Source organism: Typopeltis vanoorti, chromosome 21 (assembly GCF_054136105.1).
Source record: "Typopeltis vanoorti isolate ZY-2024b chromosome 21, IOZ_Tvanoo_1.0, whole genome shotgun sequence".
Lineage (NCBI taxonomy): Eukaryota > Metazoa > Arthropoda > Arachnida > Uropygi > Thelyphonidae > Typopeltis > Typopeltis vanoorti.
In genome coordinates, this window is record NC_143569.1 from 76,643,774 (window position 1) to 76,662,178 (window position 18,405).

Sequence of the window (18,405 nt, forward strand, 5' to 3'; positions counted from 1 at the left end):
GGGGGAAGAGGCAAACCTATGGCAAACCGCATTGAATCCACTTTCATCATCAATAACGCCAAACCTCCTACAGACAATATCTCTTCATCGGACAAAAATATAATTATTCTTCCTGCAGATAAAGGCAAAGCCACAGTTGTTCTTAACATTGATAAATATCATAACAAGATGATGGAATTGTTACAGAGTGACACTCGATCCTCGAGTGTCACTCTGTAACAATTCCATCATCTTGTTATGATATTTATCAATGTTAAGAACATTGATAAATACACCGAACCAACAACCTACTGAAAACTACCTCTGAACTACCTAGAAACATACGCCTTTCTCTTCATTCTCTCCGTCCGCTTATTCCAGAATTATATGGACTTCCTAAATTTTATAAAGAAAATACCCTACTTCGACTTATCATAGAAGGAATTGATTCTCCAACATATCACCGTCTTTCATTAAAAACTCCGTAGATTTTGTTTCATGTATAAAAGATATTATTATTAAGGAAGATGAAATAATGACTAGTTTTAATATAGTCTCCTTATTTACTAATGTTCCTATGGGTGAAGTTCTTGTATTACTCAAAGATAAATTATCTAGAAAGATCATGGCCTTACTTACTCAGATGAGTCTTTGACTCCATGAGGTCTTAGGGTAATAATAATAATTGCATCCAGTCAGGATACTTTAAGTTTCAGGACGCCATCTATAAACAAAATTTTGGCCTTGCAATGGGTAGTCTGTTGTCACCTGTACTTGCAAACATCTCTTTAGAAGATATGGAAGTTAAAGCCATTCTTCTTATCCTTTAAAACCAAGAATTTGGAAAAGATATATTGATGACATTTTCCTGATTTGGAGCCATGGCTGTGAATCTCTCCTGAACTTCCTAGAACATCTAAATAATCAACATCTGAACATAAATTTATGGCTGAGTTTAAAGCCAATGGTGCTCTTACTTTGTTGGACATCAAACTGACCAGTTCCTCAGAGAAATTAAACATTTCAATTTACAGAAAACCTACCCACACCAACGGTCACCATGGTCACTCCCATCATTATCCTCCTCAAAAGTTTGGAATCATTTCTACACTAGGACATCGTGCTCGCTCTCTTCTTGATGATAGATAAAACTTAATAAAGAACTCAATATAAGGAGAGGGGATGGAGACAGGTGCATGAAGAATATAAGACTCAGACTAGGAGAGTAACTAGTATGGTAAGGAAGGCAGAACTGGAATATGAGAAGAGATTGGCCCTGAGATCCAAAGAAAATCCTAAGGAATTTTTTCACTTGGATTTGTTAAGGGTTGCTCTTGTTTTAGTAATATGATTGCCTTATAATAAAGTGACAAGAGGGGTTGATGAGGGAAAAGGCATGTTCTGCCATTTTTTTCAGATTTTATAAAGGCATTTGACAGGGTACCACATGATAAGCAGATATTTAAGTTGCAGCACATGGATTTAGATGTCAGGTTAGTGAACTGGATTCAGGATTGGCCATCTAATAGGTTTGAGAGAGAGAGAGAGAGATGTGTATGGTGAGGCAGTATCAAGGAGGCCGAAGGCTACAAGTGGGAGTCCCACAGGGCTCAGTACCAGAACCTGTATTATTTAATCTTTATATCAGTGACATCGTCAATGATTTCCAGGGGAATATTCAGTTATTTGGAGATGATATGAAGCTGGGAAGGGTTATTAGTAATAGTGCAGATGTGGCAGCCCTGCAAGAGGATTTGAATAAAGTGAAAAGGTGGGAAAATGCATGGGGATTCGTTTAATTCAGCTAAATGTAAAGTCTTGAAGTTTGGAATATATTGATGGGAGGCTGCATACTCTTTTGGAGGAACTGTACTGGAGGAAGTGGAGGAGATAAGGGATATAGAGTGATGATTGAGAGAAACTTGAAATTCAGTGAAAATATTACAAAGGTGGTGAAGATAACCCAGAGGATTGCTGCAATACTGAGAAGGATGATGACATGCAGAGATAAAAGAGTTGTCACTCCATTGTATAAAGCCCTGATCAGATCATATCTGAACTACTGTGCTCAAATTTGGTCCTCAGGATTTGAAGGGGATAAATTAACTGTGGAAAGAGTGCAGAGGCAGATAACAAATATGGTATCAGGACTGTACAATGTTAGCTATGAAGATAGGCTAAGGGAATGTGGACTGCAGAGTTTAGTAGATAGAAGAAAGAGAGATGATATGATTGAGACTTTTAAACTGTTGAGAGGCAATTACAGGGTTGATACAGGGAGTTCTTTCATTTCTGGAACAGGGGAAAGGAACGATGATAAGGAGCCATCCCAGAAGTTGCAAAAATAAGTTGTGAGCAAGTGGGTAAGGAGTGGTTTCTTTGCATGGAGCATAGTTGAACCATGGAATGCATTGTCTGATAGAGGTGACAGAACAAACATTCAAGAAGTGGTATGATAGACTTTTGTGTTTTGTAGGGTGGGCCTCCCAAGATGAGTCTTGTGACTCCATGGAGACTAGAATAATTAATAAAGGTTGGTTGATTGGTAGAGCCTCTGCTACTAATGGCTCAGTTAAGTAAGTTTGAGCGCGGTTAGTAGTTGGAAGGGGACCAATCATTCGATGCTGTTGGCACACGCTCCCTCGATGAGTCTTTGGACTCCCTGGAGGTGTCAAATAATAATAATAATAATATGTTCAAAATGTGTTTTTAATTAATTGATGATATTTAATATAAAGAGAAAAAAAGAGGATCAAGCTGAGTAACTTCCTTTTCATAAAGAAATCAGACAAAAGTTAACCATTCTACTAGTTATTTCACTCTGTTAGTAATAAATCAGCCTTATTTTTATTATAGCAGCATAAAAGTTGATATTAATGTTCTATTACTTGCCCTTATCATTCTTAATCATTCCAGCATTCATTGAAATATGCATTGGAATGATTTGACTAGGATAATAGAAAACTAAGGGTGTAGTTTTTATAATTAAATACAGCTTTATAATCAATGCAGTTTTTATACATTCAACTATTTCAGTAACTTTAGAAAACATGTCTATCTTACTTTCGGATAGAGAAGCCCTCCACATAATATCCAGCTTTACAGCGGAAACGACAGCGATGACCATAATATAGGTAATCAACATGTCGACAATGATGGCTATCCAAAACAGCATGATTTGGAGCAGAAGGAGTGCTGCATGTGATCTGGCATTGAACTTCAGGAATGGACCAGTGGCCACTCTTTTCACAAATCACTAAACCACTATTAGAGGTACCACCTATAAAAAATTCATATTATAAATAATCATATATGTTACATAATGAATAGTTATATATTTCACACACTGTAAATTATTATGTTCATTTTTATTAAATAGATTTAACTGAGTTAAATCTCTTGTGGAAGAGGGGTGCCTAATGGTCAAAGCTGTATAACTGGAAGGAAACCTCCATGTAGCCTTTTAAGGAATGCTGAGAGCTGACTTGGGCTTCTGACCTAATGCCCAATCTTCACCTTCTCATAAGGCACCCTATTAGATATCTATCTGGATGCTGAACAAATGAGGATGGGCAGGCATTTTGGGATTTAGCCAACCAAATTGTATTCTTATTGGCTTAAACAACAATATAAAATGATGGCACAGCATGATAGAATTTCATGCTGGCTGGGGTATCACTTGATTAAACAAGGCCCCATTGTTTTCATCAGGGAACCAGGGCAAACAGCACAAAGTTAGCTACTGGAGCAAATCCCAAAACACATCTCAACTCAACATCAGCTAAGTTAAAGATTGGTACTAACAGTGAAAGAAGTATCAGTGGAAAACAAATGGAACTAGTAGAAGAATTGGATAAGTACCAGATCGATATAATAGGCATTACTGAAACAAAGAACACAAAAACAGGTGAGATCTTTCTAAACAACAAATACAAAATGTTATATTCAGGCAATAACAATTAGGGAAAAGAAGGAGTAGCTATAGCATTCAACACCAAATACAAGGATAATCTTCTTGAATAGTAGGCAATGTCAAGTACAGTGATGGACAATAATGGACTTTTTTTTTGGATTTGTGCCTGTGGTCCCACAGAAGGTTTCCAAGAAAGAAACAAAGTCGTTTTTCAAGGTAGAGAAAGCAGCTGACTCAATGAAAAAGGAAAAGTTGGTCCTTGTTAGAGATCTAAACAGCAGAGTAGGAAATGATCACCAGACATATAGAAATGTTTTGGGAAAATTTGAAGAGAAGAGCAAAGCTAATAATAATGGTAAGTGCCTGATGGATTTTGGTTCAGGACATAGAATAGTTACTACTAACACCATGTTCCAACATAAAAATGTGCAGAATTTAGATGGAGAAAAGATGGAAGAAATAAGAACCATCACATTGACTATGTTATAGTTATACTTGATAGCAATGTTTTACTACAGGTGTAGGACACAAGATTATACAGAGGATTTGAAATAGGAAGTGATCACTATTTAGTTTTGAGCAAGATAAAATCGAATTTCATATTAAAAAGAAGAGTGTGTAAGAAAGTTTAAAACGAATCAAAGTTGAACACTGTTCAGAGGTGAACTGTAGATTCAAATACACTTAAAAAAAATGAATGAAAACAAGAATCAAACCATAGAGATTCATTGTCAAATCCTGAAGAAAATATTGATTGATTCAGCCAGAGAGGCATGTGGTGAAGTTCTCTGTAAAAATAGAAAAATAAGAACTCCATGGTAGATACAGGAAGTTAAAGAGGCAGTCAAGGTAAAGAAGAAAGCATATCGAAAGTTCCTGGCAAGTAAGTCAGCTTGTGCCTCTTAGAGAATACAGAGAAAAATGTAAGAAAGCAAAGCACTTTTATAAAACTAGCTAAACAAAAATCAAGGGAAGATTTTGGAAAGAATATTAAAAGTAAATGTCAGGAAGGCAGAAAAATATTCTGGAGGCCATTGAAAAATCTTAGAAAAGGAAGAAAGAGTACTGTAAAAGGAATAAAAGATAAAAAAGGTGACATGAAAACTGAAGATAAAGATATTCTAGATGTCTGGAGTAATTACTTTCAAAGATTGCTAAATAAAACAAGCAATGTGCACAGTCTTAGAAAACTTCCAGCAGGAGTGCATATCCATACTTCATCATCATCATAATGCTAATTATGGGTATAGACCATATTGGTCTGTTCTGGTCTCATTATCCATCCAATATCCTTTTTTGAGATCTACCCTGCCTCGTATCCTACATGAAATAGAAAAAGCCATAAAAAAACTGAAATTATTATTATTATTATCCCAAGACCCCATGGAGTCAGACTCATCTAGGAGGTCCTTTTGTCATACACCCAGCTCATCATACAGTGCCTTTAACACACTCAAATTCTCTGCAGACACCACACTCTCAGGCAGGGTATTCCAATCATTCACAACTCTGCATGCAAAAAACCGGCTTCTCACTCCCCTGCTTACACCCTCTTTATACAGCTTCCAGGGATGGCCTCATGTTCTCCCTGATCTCCCACCATTGATCCTATAACAACCCCTTACTAAATTGTATCATATCAATCATATCACTCCTCTTCCTCCTATCCACTAGACTCTGTAATTTTCATCTTCTCAACCTTTCCTCACATTCAACATTCCAAAGATAAGAAACTACCCTAGTCAGTCACCTCTGAACCCTTTTCAACATCTCTTTGTCCATTTGAAAAACAGATGACCAAATCTGTGCACAGAAGTCCATGTGTGGCCTAATCAAAGCCTTATACAATGGAACAAGAATCTCCTTACTTCTACAAGTCAGTATCATCCACATCATTCCCAGAATTCTTCGTGTTGTCCTCACAATTTTGGCAACTTACTTACTTAATCCTCTTCACTCCACCTGGGAGCATAGGTCTTCCACCACAATTTTCCACCGGACTCTGTTTTTTGCTTCTGCTTTTATTTGGTTCCAGTTTTTATTAATATTTGTTATTTCTTTCAGTATTGTTCATTTCCATGTTTCTCTTGGCCTTCCTTGTCTTCTTTTACCCTGTGGGTTCCAATCTAGAGCCTGTTTTACTATTATTTTATCTTTTTTCCTCAACACTTTTTGCCCCAACCATCTCCATTTCCTTTCACGTATCTGTTGCAACATGGGTTTCTGGTTTATTCTCTGTTATAGTTCTTCGTTTGATATTTGTTTTGGCCAATATATTCCCAGTATCATTCTTAAAAATGGAGCTGGGAAGTTAGATAACCTTATACAAGAACTTGAAGCAATGAAAATTGACATTGCTGTTATCAATGAAGTCAAATGGACTAATAGTGGAAAAATAAACAGAAAGAGCCATTCAATTATATACTCATGTGGAGACAGTCATAGGAATGTAGTAGCATTTGTACTAAAAAATAAGATTGCACAATCCTTACTTGGATTTTGGCCCATAAGTGACAGGATAATTGCATTAAAAATTGCAGCTCAACCTTTTAATATATTTATTGTTCAAATATATGCACCTACTTCTGATTACCCAGATGAAGATGTAGAATATTTCTATGTAGGTATTCAAAATGCACTTAACAATGCTAAATCAGATGACATAAATATCGTTATGGGAGATCTAAATCGAAAGTAGGCTCAGAAAAGATCTCTTCCTGCATGAGAAACCAGGGCCTGGGACATAGAAATCCAAGAGGAGAAAGATTAATACAGTTCTGTGAAGAAAACAATCTGGTAATAGCAAATACTTTATTTAGCCACCTTCCTAGAAGATTTTACACATCTCCCTTACTTCCTCCAGTTTAACTCCTCCCATAGAGTATGCAGCGTCCCATCGATGTGTCCCAAACCTCAAGATATAACATTTTGCTGCATTAAACTGATACCCCCATGCATTTGCCCATCTATCTTATTCAAATCCTTCTGCAGGGCTACCACATCTGCACTATTACTAATAACCCTTCCCAGTTTCGCATCATCCACAAACAACTGAATATCCCCTTGCAATCTGCAAACAATGTCATTGATATAAAGGTTAAACAATATAGGTCCCAGTACTGAGCCCTGTGGAACCCCACTTGTAACCTTCTGCCTCTTTGATACTGCTCCACAATACACAACTCTCTGGTACTTATCGGACAGCCAATCCTGAATCCAGTTGACCAATCTGACATCCAGACCCACGTGCTGCAACTTGAATATCAGCTTATTGTGTGGCACCCTGTCAAATGCCTTTGCTAAGTCTAAGAAAATGGCAGTATATGCCTTTCCCTCATCTAATGCTCTTGTAACTTTATCATAAAAGGCTAGCATATTGCAAAAACAAGAGCGCCCCTTCACAAATCCATGTTGACTCTCACAGATAACATTACCCTCATCTGCCCAATGCTGTATACAGTCTTTTGCTACTTTTTACAAGATGTTACTAACTACTGATGACACACAAACTGGTCTATAATTAGACACTTCCAGTCTGCTACTGCCCTTATGCAATGGCACTATCTTAACTTCCTTCCATTCCATGAGCACCTTTCTCACAGCCAGACTTTCATTGAAAAGCCAGGTCAAAGGCACTATCAGTCCCCTAGCACATTCTCTCAAAACTCATGGTGAAATACTATCCAGTCCCACAGCTTTACTGACATCCAGAGTACTCAGTATTTGAACTCTCCTCCTGCACCTCTAAACCTTGAACCTGCCCAATCCCTCTAGCGTTAAAACTGACTCCTCCAGGATGAAATACTCCAATAAAGTGGTCATTGACCAATTCTACTATGTCCTCTGCATGTCACTCTATTCCCATTTTTATCCCACAATATCATTCTTCCACAGTCATTTCTCCTCTTACTGGCCACATATCTAAAAAATTCCCTAGGATTTATTTGGATCTTAGGGCTAATCTTCTCTCATATTCCAGTTTCGTCTTCCTTACCATACTAGTCACTCTTCTGGCCTGTGTCTTGTATGTTGTCTGCTCCCGGTGCTTTACCTGTTTTGATCTGAGTTATTGCTTTTGTAATTTCTATTTTTGTTATTTCGTTCAAATTTATATCTAATGATGCATTTTGTTCATTTAATTCTAGATTCTGGTCACCATCAGTCATTTCTTGTAATATCATACAACTTTCTAGTATCATTTATATATGCATCATCCTCTGCCTCTTGTGCTAGATTCTCTATGTATTTTCTTTTATCATTTCTTACACTTCTTTTTATTTCTTTGTTAATTGCTGTATATCTTTCTGCTTGTTTTTGTTCAACATTTTTGCCAATCTGTAACAGTTTCTCTTTTATTCTATCACTCTCCTCTATTTTTAATTTGGTGTTTTTTGATATCCATTTCTTGTCTGTATTAGTTCACAATCCCAATATCTTTTCTGATATGCTTATTAGTATGTCTTTCACAATTTTGGCAATGTGCCCACTAAATTTCAGGTCCTTATCCCCTATCACTCCCAAGATCTCTTATTTTCTCCACCTCCAAAAATATATCCCCACCAAGCATAAATTCTACATCCCATCTTTGTTTCCCAAATTTTAAAACCTTACATTATGCAATATTGAACTTTCATTCCCATTTCCATGCCCATCACTCAATTTATTCAAGTCTTCTTGAATAAATTCCCTAGGCCACAACATCTTCTCTAATCTTCATAGTTCATCCCAACTTTTGCATCATTTGCAAACAACTGAATATCCCCATTCAAATCTTCGCCAATATCATTAACATACCGGTTAAACAGCAATGGCCCTAAAATAGACCCCCGAGGCACGCTAGTGACTTTCCTCTTCCTGGATGTTGCTCTCCCCATACACAACTTGCTGATATCTATCAGATAGCCAGTCTCCCCTCCAATGCACTAATCTAATATCCAACCCCAACTGCTTTAGTCTGACTCTCAACTTATCATGCAGTAAACAATCAAAAGCCTTTGCAAAATCTAAGTATACTACTGTGTATCCCTCTCCTCTGTCTCCAATGAAGCCATCACCTTATTGTATTTTTTTTTAATTAATTAGAAGAAACACATGTATAAACCACAGTGAAAATTATTTAATTGTAAATATTTCATCCTAAGTATCTTAGGACATCATCAGTACAGTATTTAAACAAAAATTAGGAATAACATACAGTTAGGGTGCATGATTACAATAGAATCTCATGAAAACGTGCATAACGTGCTAAAGTAGTACAAAAAAAAAAAAAAAACGTTAATTATTTAACACGTTGTATGATAATTTCCCATACTTTAGGAATAGTAAGAATGTCGTTGCGGTTTAGGTTTGGTCTGTGTAGTAGGGCTTCAGAACTTTCTTTGTATAAACGTTCATGTTTAAATAAAGATCTATGTAAAAGTTTAGCCTTTTCCCAATGGATCCTATGGTTTGGATTTTCAATTCCGTGTTGAGAGAGGCCAGATTTCTGCAGTTTAAGAAGACGAATGTGGTCTGTGTAGTAGGGCTTCAGAACTTTCTTTGTATAAACGTTCATGTTTAAATAAAGATCTATGTAAAAGTTTAGCCTTTTCCCAATGGATCCTATGGTTTGGATTTTCAATTCCGTGTTGAGAGAGGCCAGATTTCTGCAGTTTAAGAAGACGAATGTGGTCTTGATGTTCCGAGATGCGTTTCTGAACAGACCTACCTATCTGTCCAAAGTAAGATAATTTGTAATTACTAAAACATGACCTCCCTTTAGCAAATTCCTGCTGTCCGTCGAAGATAATACCATTGTTGTCAACCCACTTCTGGATCCTAGTATAAGGTGTATAATGAAGTTGTATACACCTGTATACATCTGGAAGCTGAATAAGGATGGTGTGAACAAGGGAGTGTGAAGCAGATTTTTTGCATGCAGAGTTGTGAATGATTGGAATACCCTGCCTGAGGGTGTGGTATCTGCAGAGAAAGTTATGTTGAGCTGTGTATATGACAAAGGGATCTTCTAGATGAGTCTTTGACTTCATGGGATCTTAGGATAATAACAATAATAATGTCTTCTCTAGATCTACAGAACTTAAATACACATTATTATTATTAAGGCCAGACCTCTATGGAGTCAAAGACTCATTGTGAGAGGTACACACTATCAAACACACAAAGCTCATCAAACTGTGCCTTAAACTCATTCAGTGTGTCTACATTCACCACACTCTCAGAAATGCATTCCATTCACCACTTACTGACTGCAATGAATCATTTCCCACTCCCTTACTCACATTCTTCTATAGTTCTAGGAATGGCCTATTGTTCTTCCTCCTCTCCCATTCTATGAAAAATTTCTTCCACATTAACCTAATAATTGTATGCTTTAGTCATGCGTATTCCCTCTCCTCTTATTCATGTGGCTTTACAATTTGCATTCCTCAATTTTTCTTCATATCTCAAAGACTAGTTACTATGTTCTGTGAATGTTCTTTGAACCTTTTTTAAATCTGTGTAGATCTGAATTATAAATCTGAGCATGGGTAGACAGGAAAGGAATGGGATGACCAGGGATAAAGAGGAAACAGTTGGAATTGAAAAGGGTTCTAAAATGAAGAAGCAGAAAGGGAAATGCTGGAGAGATCACTCGATGTGATCTCTCCATGCTGGAGAGATCACATCGAGTGAGTGGTATCAGTGGAACTAGCTGTAGATCCAGAAATGAGCTGTTGTTTGTATACCAATGCTAGAAGTATAAGAAACAAGGCAGATGAAATGGTTGCACTAATTGCGTCTGTTTACCCAAAGATTGTCAGAATAAGTGAGACATGGTTAGATGAGGATGACATCCTGACAGGAATAGAGATGGAAGGGTATGATGTGTTTCGTGAGGATAGAAGGGGTAAAAAAGGGAGAGGGAGTGCTATTGTTGATAGAGAAAGAGTTATGTCCATACAAAGTAGAGATGGAAGACAGAAATAGTGCCAGTGGTTTTGAGGCAGTATGGTGTGAGATAGAGGTGAATGGAATCAAATACTTGGTGGGATGTTGTTATAGACCAGGTAATGTGGATGGTGGTGATAGTGAAATGGATAGTCAAATTAGCCAAGCAAATAAAAAAGGAGTGATCATTATGGGTGATTTTAATTATGGCAATATAGACTGGAATGATGAGATAGCAACTGGAAGTAAAGAAAATGAGTTTCTTGAGTTTTTGAGGGATAACTACCTCAGACGGTATGTAACAGAGGGCACATGAGGATTGAGGGTCTTGGATTTGGTCATCTCATCAGAGGATGTAATTATAAATAAGGTGTCAAATCATCCACCAATTGGTGAGAGTAACCATGAGGTGATTACCCGGGTAGTTGCCAGCAGTGCGAGGACCCCTGTGAGAAAAGGGTATATGTAGAACTACAAGGGCAGTGATTATGAAGAGCTCAGGAGACAGCTTGCAGGTGTAGCATGGAATGAAGAATTAGCTGGAAAAGAGATCAATGCAGCTTGGGGGATTTTCAAAAACTATCTAGCAGATGCAATGTCTAAATGTATTCCAAGGGTGAGAAGGTTAAATAAGGTAGGTGTGAGATGGATGAATAAAGAGATCAAGCATGCGATACAGAGAAAAAGGGCATTGTTGAGGCAGCATAAGAGAAGTGGAAATAACCAATTTCATGAGGTCTACAAAGACCAGGCAAGGAGGGTGACTCGATTGGTGAGAGTAGCTAAAGAGAGGTATGAACAGCAGTTAGCTAATGAAGCCAAAAAGAATCCTAGTGAGTTCTTTCGACATGTAGCCAGCAAAAGAAAGAATGATTATGGAAGGATGATATTGATTGGAGAAAATGGTATAAAAACAGCTGTTGCAGAATGTGTGGTAGAGATACTTAATGAGAAGTTCATAAAGATCTTTCAATCTTGTGAATGTGACTTCATGGAGAGATTGAGAGCAGTTGATGATGGGGAGGAGAGACTGACTGTAAGTGAGCAAGAAGTGTTTGGGAAGTTGAGTAAACTAGATGTAAATAAGGCTGTGGGACTTGATAATATATCGCCACGTATTCTGAAGGAATGTGCCAGGGAGTTGACACCTGTCTTGACATATTTTTTTAATATGAATGTTGCACTCGGTCAAGTCCCGAAGGAGGGCAAGATTGTGCCACTTCATAAAGGAGGTGATCGAACTCAAGCATCAAACTATAGGCCTATCTGTGTGTCAGGTGTTGTGGTTAAGTTGTTGGAGAAGCTTATGAGAACTAGGATCCAGATTTGGATAGAAAACAATGGTATAATCTTTGATGAACAGCATGGATCTGCTAAAGGGAGGTCATGTTTAAGTAATCTACTTACTTATTACAATAAAGTGACTGCTTCCTTGGACAGAGGAGGAGGATACAGAGTAATATACTTGGATTTTGCAAAAGCTTTTGATAGAGTACCTCATGATAAGTTGACAGTGAAACTAGAGCAGATGGGGGTTGGATATTAGATTAGTGCATTGGATTGGGGAATGGCTATCTGATAGGTATCAACAAGTTGTGTATGGGGGTGTGATATCCAGGAAAAGGAAAGTCACTAGTGGAGTGCCTCAGTGGTCTGTTTTAAGGCCATTACTATTTAACTTGTATATTAATGATATTGGCGAAGATTTGGATGGAGATATTCAGTTGTTTGCAGATGATGCAAAGTTGGGACGAACCATAAAGAGTAGTGAAGATGTTGTGGCCTTGCAAGAAGACTTGAATAAATTGAGTGATTGGGCACGGAAATGGGGATGTGAGTTCAATGTTGCAAAATATAAGGTTTTAAAATTTGGAAAACAAAAATGGGATGCAGAATTTATGCTTGGTGAGAATATATTGTTGGAGATAGAGGAAATAAGAGATCTGGGGGTGATAGTGGATAAGGATCTAAAATTTAGGGGGACACATAGCCAAAATTGTGAAGACAACACAAAGGCTTCTGGGAATGATGCAGAGGACACTGACGTTTAGAAGAAGGGAGATTCTTGTTCCATTGTATAAGGCTTTGATTAGGTTACACATGGACTACTGTGCCCAGATTTGGTCACCAGGTTTTCAGAAGGATGAAGAGATGTTGGAAAGGGTCCAAAGGCAACTGACTAAGGTAGTTTCTGACCTCTGGAATGTTCACTATGAGGAAAGATTGAGAAGATGTAATTTGCAGAGTCTGGTGGAGAGCAGGAAGAGGGGAGATATGATAGAGACCTACAAGTTGGTAAGGGGTTGTTATAAGATCAATGGTGGAGAAGTTCTACAGAGAATAGTGGGAGATCAGAGGAGAACTAGATGTCACCCCTGGAAACTGTATAAAGAGGGGTGTGAGTAGGGGAGTGAGAGGCAGGTTTTTTTCGTGCAGAGTTGTGAATGATTGGAATGCCTTGCCTGAAAATGTGGTGTTTGCAAGGAATTTGAGTGTGTTTAAGGCTCGTATGATGAGATGTATGTGTGTGTGATAAAAGGACCTCCCAGATGAGTCTTTGACTCCATGAGGACTTGGGGTAATAATAATAATAATTATTATTTAAATTAAGGGGATGTTAAATCCCACATTGTTTTAAAACCGAATAAGAAACTCAAAGATTGGATATCAGAGATAATAATAATAATAATAATCTTTATCACCATGAAAACCAGGTGACCAAATCTATACACAATATAATGCAATGAATCATCTCCTCACTCCCTTACTCACATTCTCCTATAGTTTCTAGGAATGGCCTATTGTTCTACCCCCTCTCCCATTCTATGAAAAATTTCTTCCACATTAACCTTGTAATTGTATGTTTTAGTCATATAATTACTAGGTCAAGAAGTCTGGAGCTGTCTGAGGGAGAAGAAGGTTCCGGAGAAATATGTCAGGTTGGTGCGGTAGATGTACAGAAATGTGAAGACAAGTGTTCAGACCTGTCTGGGACAGACAGAAAGTTTTCAAGTAACAGTTGGCTTGCATCAAGGATCAGCATTAAGTTCGTTTCTGTTTAACATTGAGATGGAGGTGGTGACAGAGGAGGTGAGAGAAGATGCACCTTGGACAATGTTGTATGCAGATGACATCTTGCTGTGTGCAGATTCAAGAGAAGAAGCGGGAATTAAACTGGAAAGATGGAGAAAAGTACTGGAAGAGAGAGGTATGAGACTGAGCAGAAGTAAGACAGAGTATATGTGTTGCACTGTGGGTGGCAGCCAGGAGACAGATCTGGAGCTGGAAGGAAATGTCATCAGGAAGGTGAGGGACTTCAGATACTTAGGTTCAACAGTGGAAGAAGATGGAGGAGCTGAGAAGGAAGTGTAATGCAGGATACAAGGGAACTTGTATCCTGCATTACTGAAATGACTATGTGAGGGGAACAGTGAAAGTTACGAACTTAGGTGCGAAGATACAGGAGACAAGGTTGAGATGGTTTGGTCATGTGATGAGGAGGGAGGACGAAGAAGGGTCATGCAGATGGATGTGCAAGGAAGGAGGAAGCGTGGGCAACCAAAGAAGAGATGGAGGGAGCTGGTAGAAGTGGACTTGAGGATGAAGAACTTGGATGTGGTGACAGCCCAAGGAGGATGTGGAGGAGACTCATCATCAACAGTGATCCCACTTAAGTGGGAGAAGCTGCAGAAGAAGAAGAAGTCATACGTATTCCCTCTCCTCTTATTCATGTGTCTTTACAATTTGCATTCCCCAATTTTTCTGATGTATGATATACATCTTAAAAATAACTGTTACAGATTTTAAAAATTTTCTATCTATACATTTTTATGGCTAACTATTTTAAAAAATCACTCACCAGAATGAAATAATTTAGTTACGATTTAAAAACATTTTACAAAGTTATTTTTAATAGCATACTACACTACTTGCATGTACACTATGTATACTGTGTTCCAAATTTTTACTGCCAAAATTTATGTCGTCTGCTATAGTACGCCCACAGATTTGAGACCCTTCGACACTTCTCTGCATGTCACAAAAAGGATAATCCATTCAGAAATAGGATAATCAATCCGTCTTCTGGGATAAGTTGTTTATTATTACACGTCGGAAAATTAACTTCTCTTTTATGATCATTGTAGTTTTTAAAGTGGTAATTAATTTGCTTGTTGGGAAATTTCCAGTTGGGAAATTTTATCTATAAAGCACATTATTTTGCGTGTTGGTGACCAATTCGTACATCCTTCATTTCTTTCTCCCCTTCAATGATAACGTCCTAGAGTTAATTAAATCTCATTCTGAAGAATTGAGTGATTCCGACCTGCTAAATTTAGATGCACAGTGGGAAGATCCCGAAGAATATGAAGAAAATTTAACCACTGATAGTCAGCCAAAAGAGATTTCACAGAAACAATTTGAAAATATTTTTCGTACAATCGAAGTTTTTAAGCAGCAATGCTTAGAAGCTGACCCTGATGAAGACAGAAGCAGTAAAATTTGCAGAAGAGTAGAAGAGGCAATAGGGCCATACTGTCGGTTGCACAAAAAAAAAAAGAAACAAAATGCCTGCCAAACTACATTAGCTCAATTCTTTGTTAAGAAGTAGAATAATAACATTTATATTCTGAATATGTTTTATTGTCTTTCAGCTTCATGATTTTACTTTATCTAGGCCCTGAGACATACCTTAATTCTTTTATATAAAAAAATTAAGATTCAAAAAAGAAATTTGAGGAACGAATTATACTTTTTCCCCTAGGTTATTATATTCGATTTAGTGCATTTTTGATTGATGCGCCTGTTTTAAAGAACGCATTAGGCACACTAATTGAGGGATTGCTGTACTTTCATCTGCCCCCATTAGGGACAGATGAGAGTAATGTTATCTGTGAAAATTAACATGGATTTGTTAAAGCGTGGTCTTGTTTAAGTAATGTGATTGCCTTTTATAAAGTGACAAGAGCAGTTGATGAGGGAAAGGCATACACTGCCATTTTTTTTTTGGATTTTGCAAAAGCATTTGACAGGGTGCCACATGATAAGCTGATATTTAAGTTACAGCACATGGGTTTAAATGTTTAGATGTCTTAACTGGATTCATGATTGGCCGTCTGATAGGTATCAGAGAGTTGTGTATGGTGGAGCAATATCAGGGAAGCAGAAGATTACAAATTGGGTTCCACAGGGCTCAGTACTGGGACCTGTATTGTTTAACCTTTATATCAATGATATTGTCAATGGATTGCAAGGGGATATTCAGTTATTTGCAGATGATGTGAAGCTTGAAAGGGTTATTGGTAATAGTACAGATGTGGCAGCCCTGCGAGAGGATTTGAATAAACTAGACAGATGGGCAAATGAATGGGGATATCGGTTTAATGCATCAAAATGTAAAGTCTTGAAGTTTGGGATACATCGATGGGAGGCTACATACTCGATTGGAGGGGGAGACAAGAGATCTGGGGGTGATGACTGATAGAAAACTGAAATTCAGGTGGGGCAAATGTAGTGAAGGTAACCCAGAGTATTGCTGCAATACTGAGAAGGATGCTGACCTGCAGAGATAGAAGAGTTATCATCATCATCATCATCATCATTATTATTATTATTATCTGAGACCTCCAGGGAGTCAAGGACTCATCAAGGGAGGCTATAAATCACCCAAGCCAGCTATCATACCATCCCTTAAATTTAACTAGATGCACTCACTACTGCTAAGGGCAAATTATTCCACTCACTCACTGCACTCTGTGAGAATCATTCCATTGTATAAGATCCTGATCAGACCACACTTAGACTATTGTTCTCAAATTTGGTCCCCAGGATCTGTGGAGAGGGTGAAGAGACAGATAACAAAGATGGTTACAGGACTGTGCAATGTTAATTATGAGGTTCAGCTGAAGGAATGTGGACTGCAGAGTTTGGTGGATAGAAGAAGGAGAGGTGATATGATCAAGACTTTTAAACTGTTGAGAGGCAGTTACAGGGTGGACACTGGGGAGTGCTTTCACTTGATGGAGCAGCGGGAAGGAATGATGACAAGGGGCCATCCATGGAAAGTACGAAAGGAAGCTGTGAGTAAGAGGGTGAGGAGTGGTTTCTTTGCATGGAGGGTGGAACCATGGAATGCATTACCTGATAGAGTGGTGAGAGCAAGAATGGTCAATGAGTTCAAGGAGTGGTATGATAAACTGCTTTTCCTAGGAAGGACCTCCTGCAATGAGTCTCTTGACTCCATGGAGGCCTGAATAATAATAATAATAATAATAATAATAATAACAATAACTGTTGATAGAAAGTTAGTAATAATCTTTTTCATGTAATACTATCATAATATCCTGTAACCCCCTACCCCAAGGGTACTTATCAGGAATTTAATGATGATGAGTTGTGTAATTTTTCATGAAAAATCTCATTTCTTTCAAGATCCTTATCATTTGATGATATGTAAATTTGTATGGTTAATTTTAATACATTCTTTATTATAATCTAGACATTAGTATTCAATTACTTTTCAGGCTCCCAATTCAACAAGCTCTTACTTATCTTTTCGTTCAGTATAAGTGCTACTTCTTTTTCAATGTTTTCATCACATTATAAATGGATATTGAATACTATTTGATATCCATCTACATTTATCACCTTTCCAAAGCCTGTCCACCTTAATTTACTTATTCCTTAAAATATATATTTTGTGGAATCTAGAATTTCAGTTAGTGTTTTTTTGTTTAGGTGAAAGTATGGGCTTTGCACTTGAAGCCTCATCCATGCATTATTCTCTCATGCCATCTTAAATAAGAGTTATCTGGAATCTGGCAAGCCTGCATTGGAGCATCTGTTATTATTACGTAAGAAGAATGGGACAATGGCAAGTGAAATGATTCTTGTAGTTATTCAGTGATACAGTAATTGGTTGAAATATCATTACCATGACTCTTGATTCACTGAAAATCCCAATACCATTGATTCCTAAACTACTATGTGTGATCAAAAAACTTTGCAGTATTCCAACAGATAGAATTTTTGGTGTACATTTAAACAGTGTTAATTTTTAAAACAATAACCAAGGATTATATTTAATTTCTATTTAATTTCTGGCTCTTCTCCTTGATAGATTTTTCAATTTAATGTGTGATCAAAGCTCACTCTAGATCATCTTAACCAATAGTTCACAAATGGTTTTGTAAAAATATGAAATACAAGAATACTGAACAGAGGACAGAATTAGTACTTAAACAGTAGAAGTTTGATAGCTACTGCTCCAAAGTAATTTGAATGAGACTGAAAAATATATATTCGATTTAATTCTAAATTGGAATTGTAGTATTAAATGCTTTATCAGTGTTATTCTGACATTCATTTATTGATCAGCATGATAAAGAATTTCTCTCTCAAATAGAAAGATCATTCTTTATTTCTTCCTTCTTACTTTGTTGGTAATGTTGATTAACATTATCATTATTCATACTGCTTTAAAGTTGAGTAAAAGCTCACAAAATATGCTAATGATATCAAACTTGAAAAATAGGCATTTTCATTTACAGTTGTTATATTCACCCCAAAATATTAAAATTTTCTAA

At 37.2% G+C, this 18,405-nt stretch overlaps 1 protein-coding gene across 2 annotated transcripts in view; it reads right to left on the reverse strand.

Moving 5' to 3' along the window:
• Nucleotides 1–18,405, reverse strand: part of LOC150094999 (pappalysin-1-like) — a 171,488-nt gene that overhangs the window by 56,467 nt on the left and 96,616 nt on the right. For both annotated transcript variants that reach the window (XR_016550119.1, XM_090411011.1), the window contains exon 14: nucleotides 3,043–3,259. Coding sequence is in view for 1 of the 2 variants with exons in the window: in XM_090411011.1 (XP_090267137.1) it covers nucleotides 3,043–3,259 (217 nt within the window). In the remaining variant the exon portion in view is untranslated. The remainder of the gene's footprint in view (nucleotides 1–3,042; nucleotides 3,260–18,405) is intronic.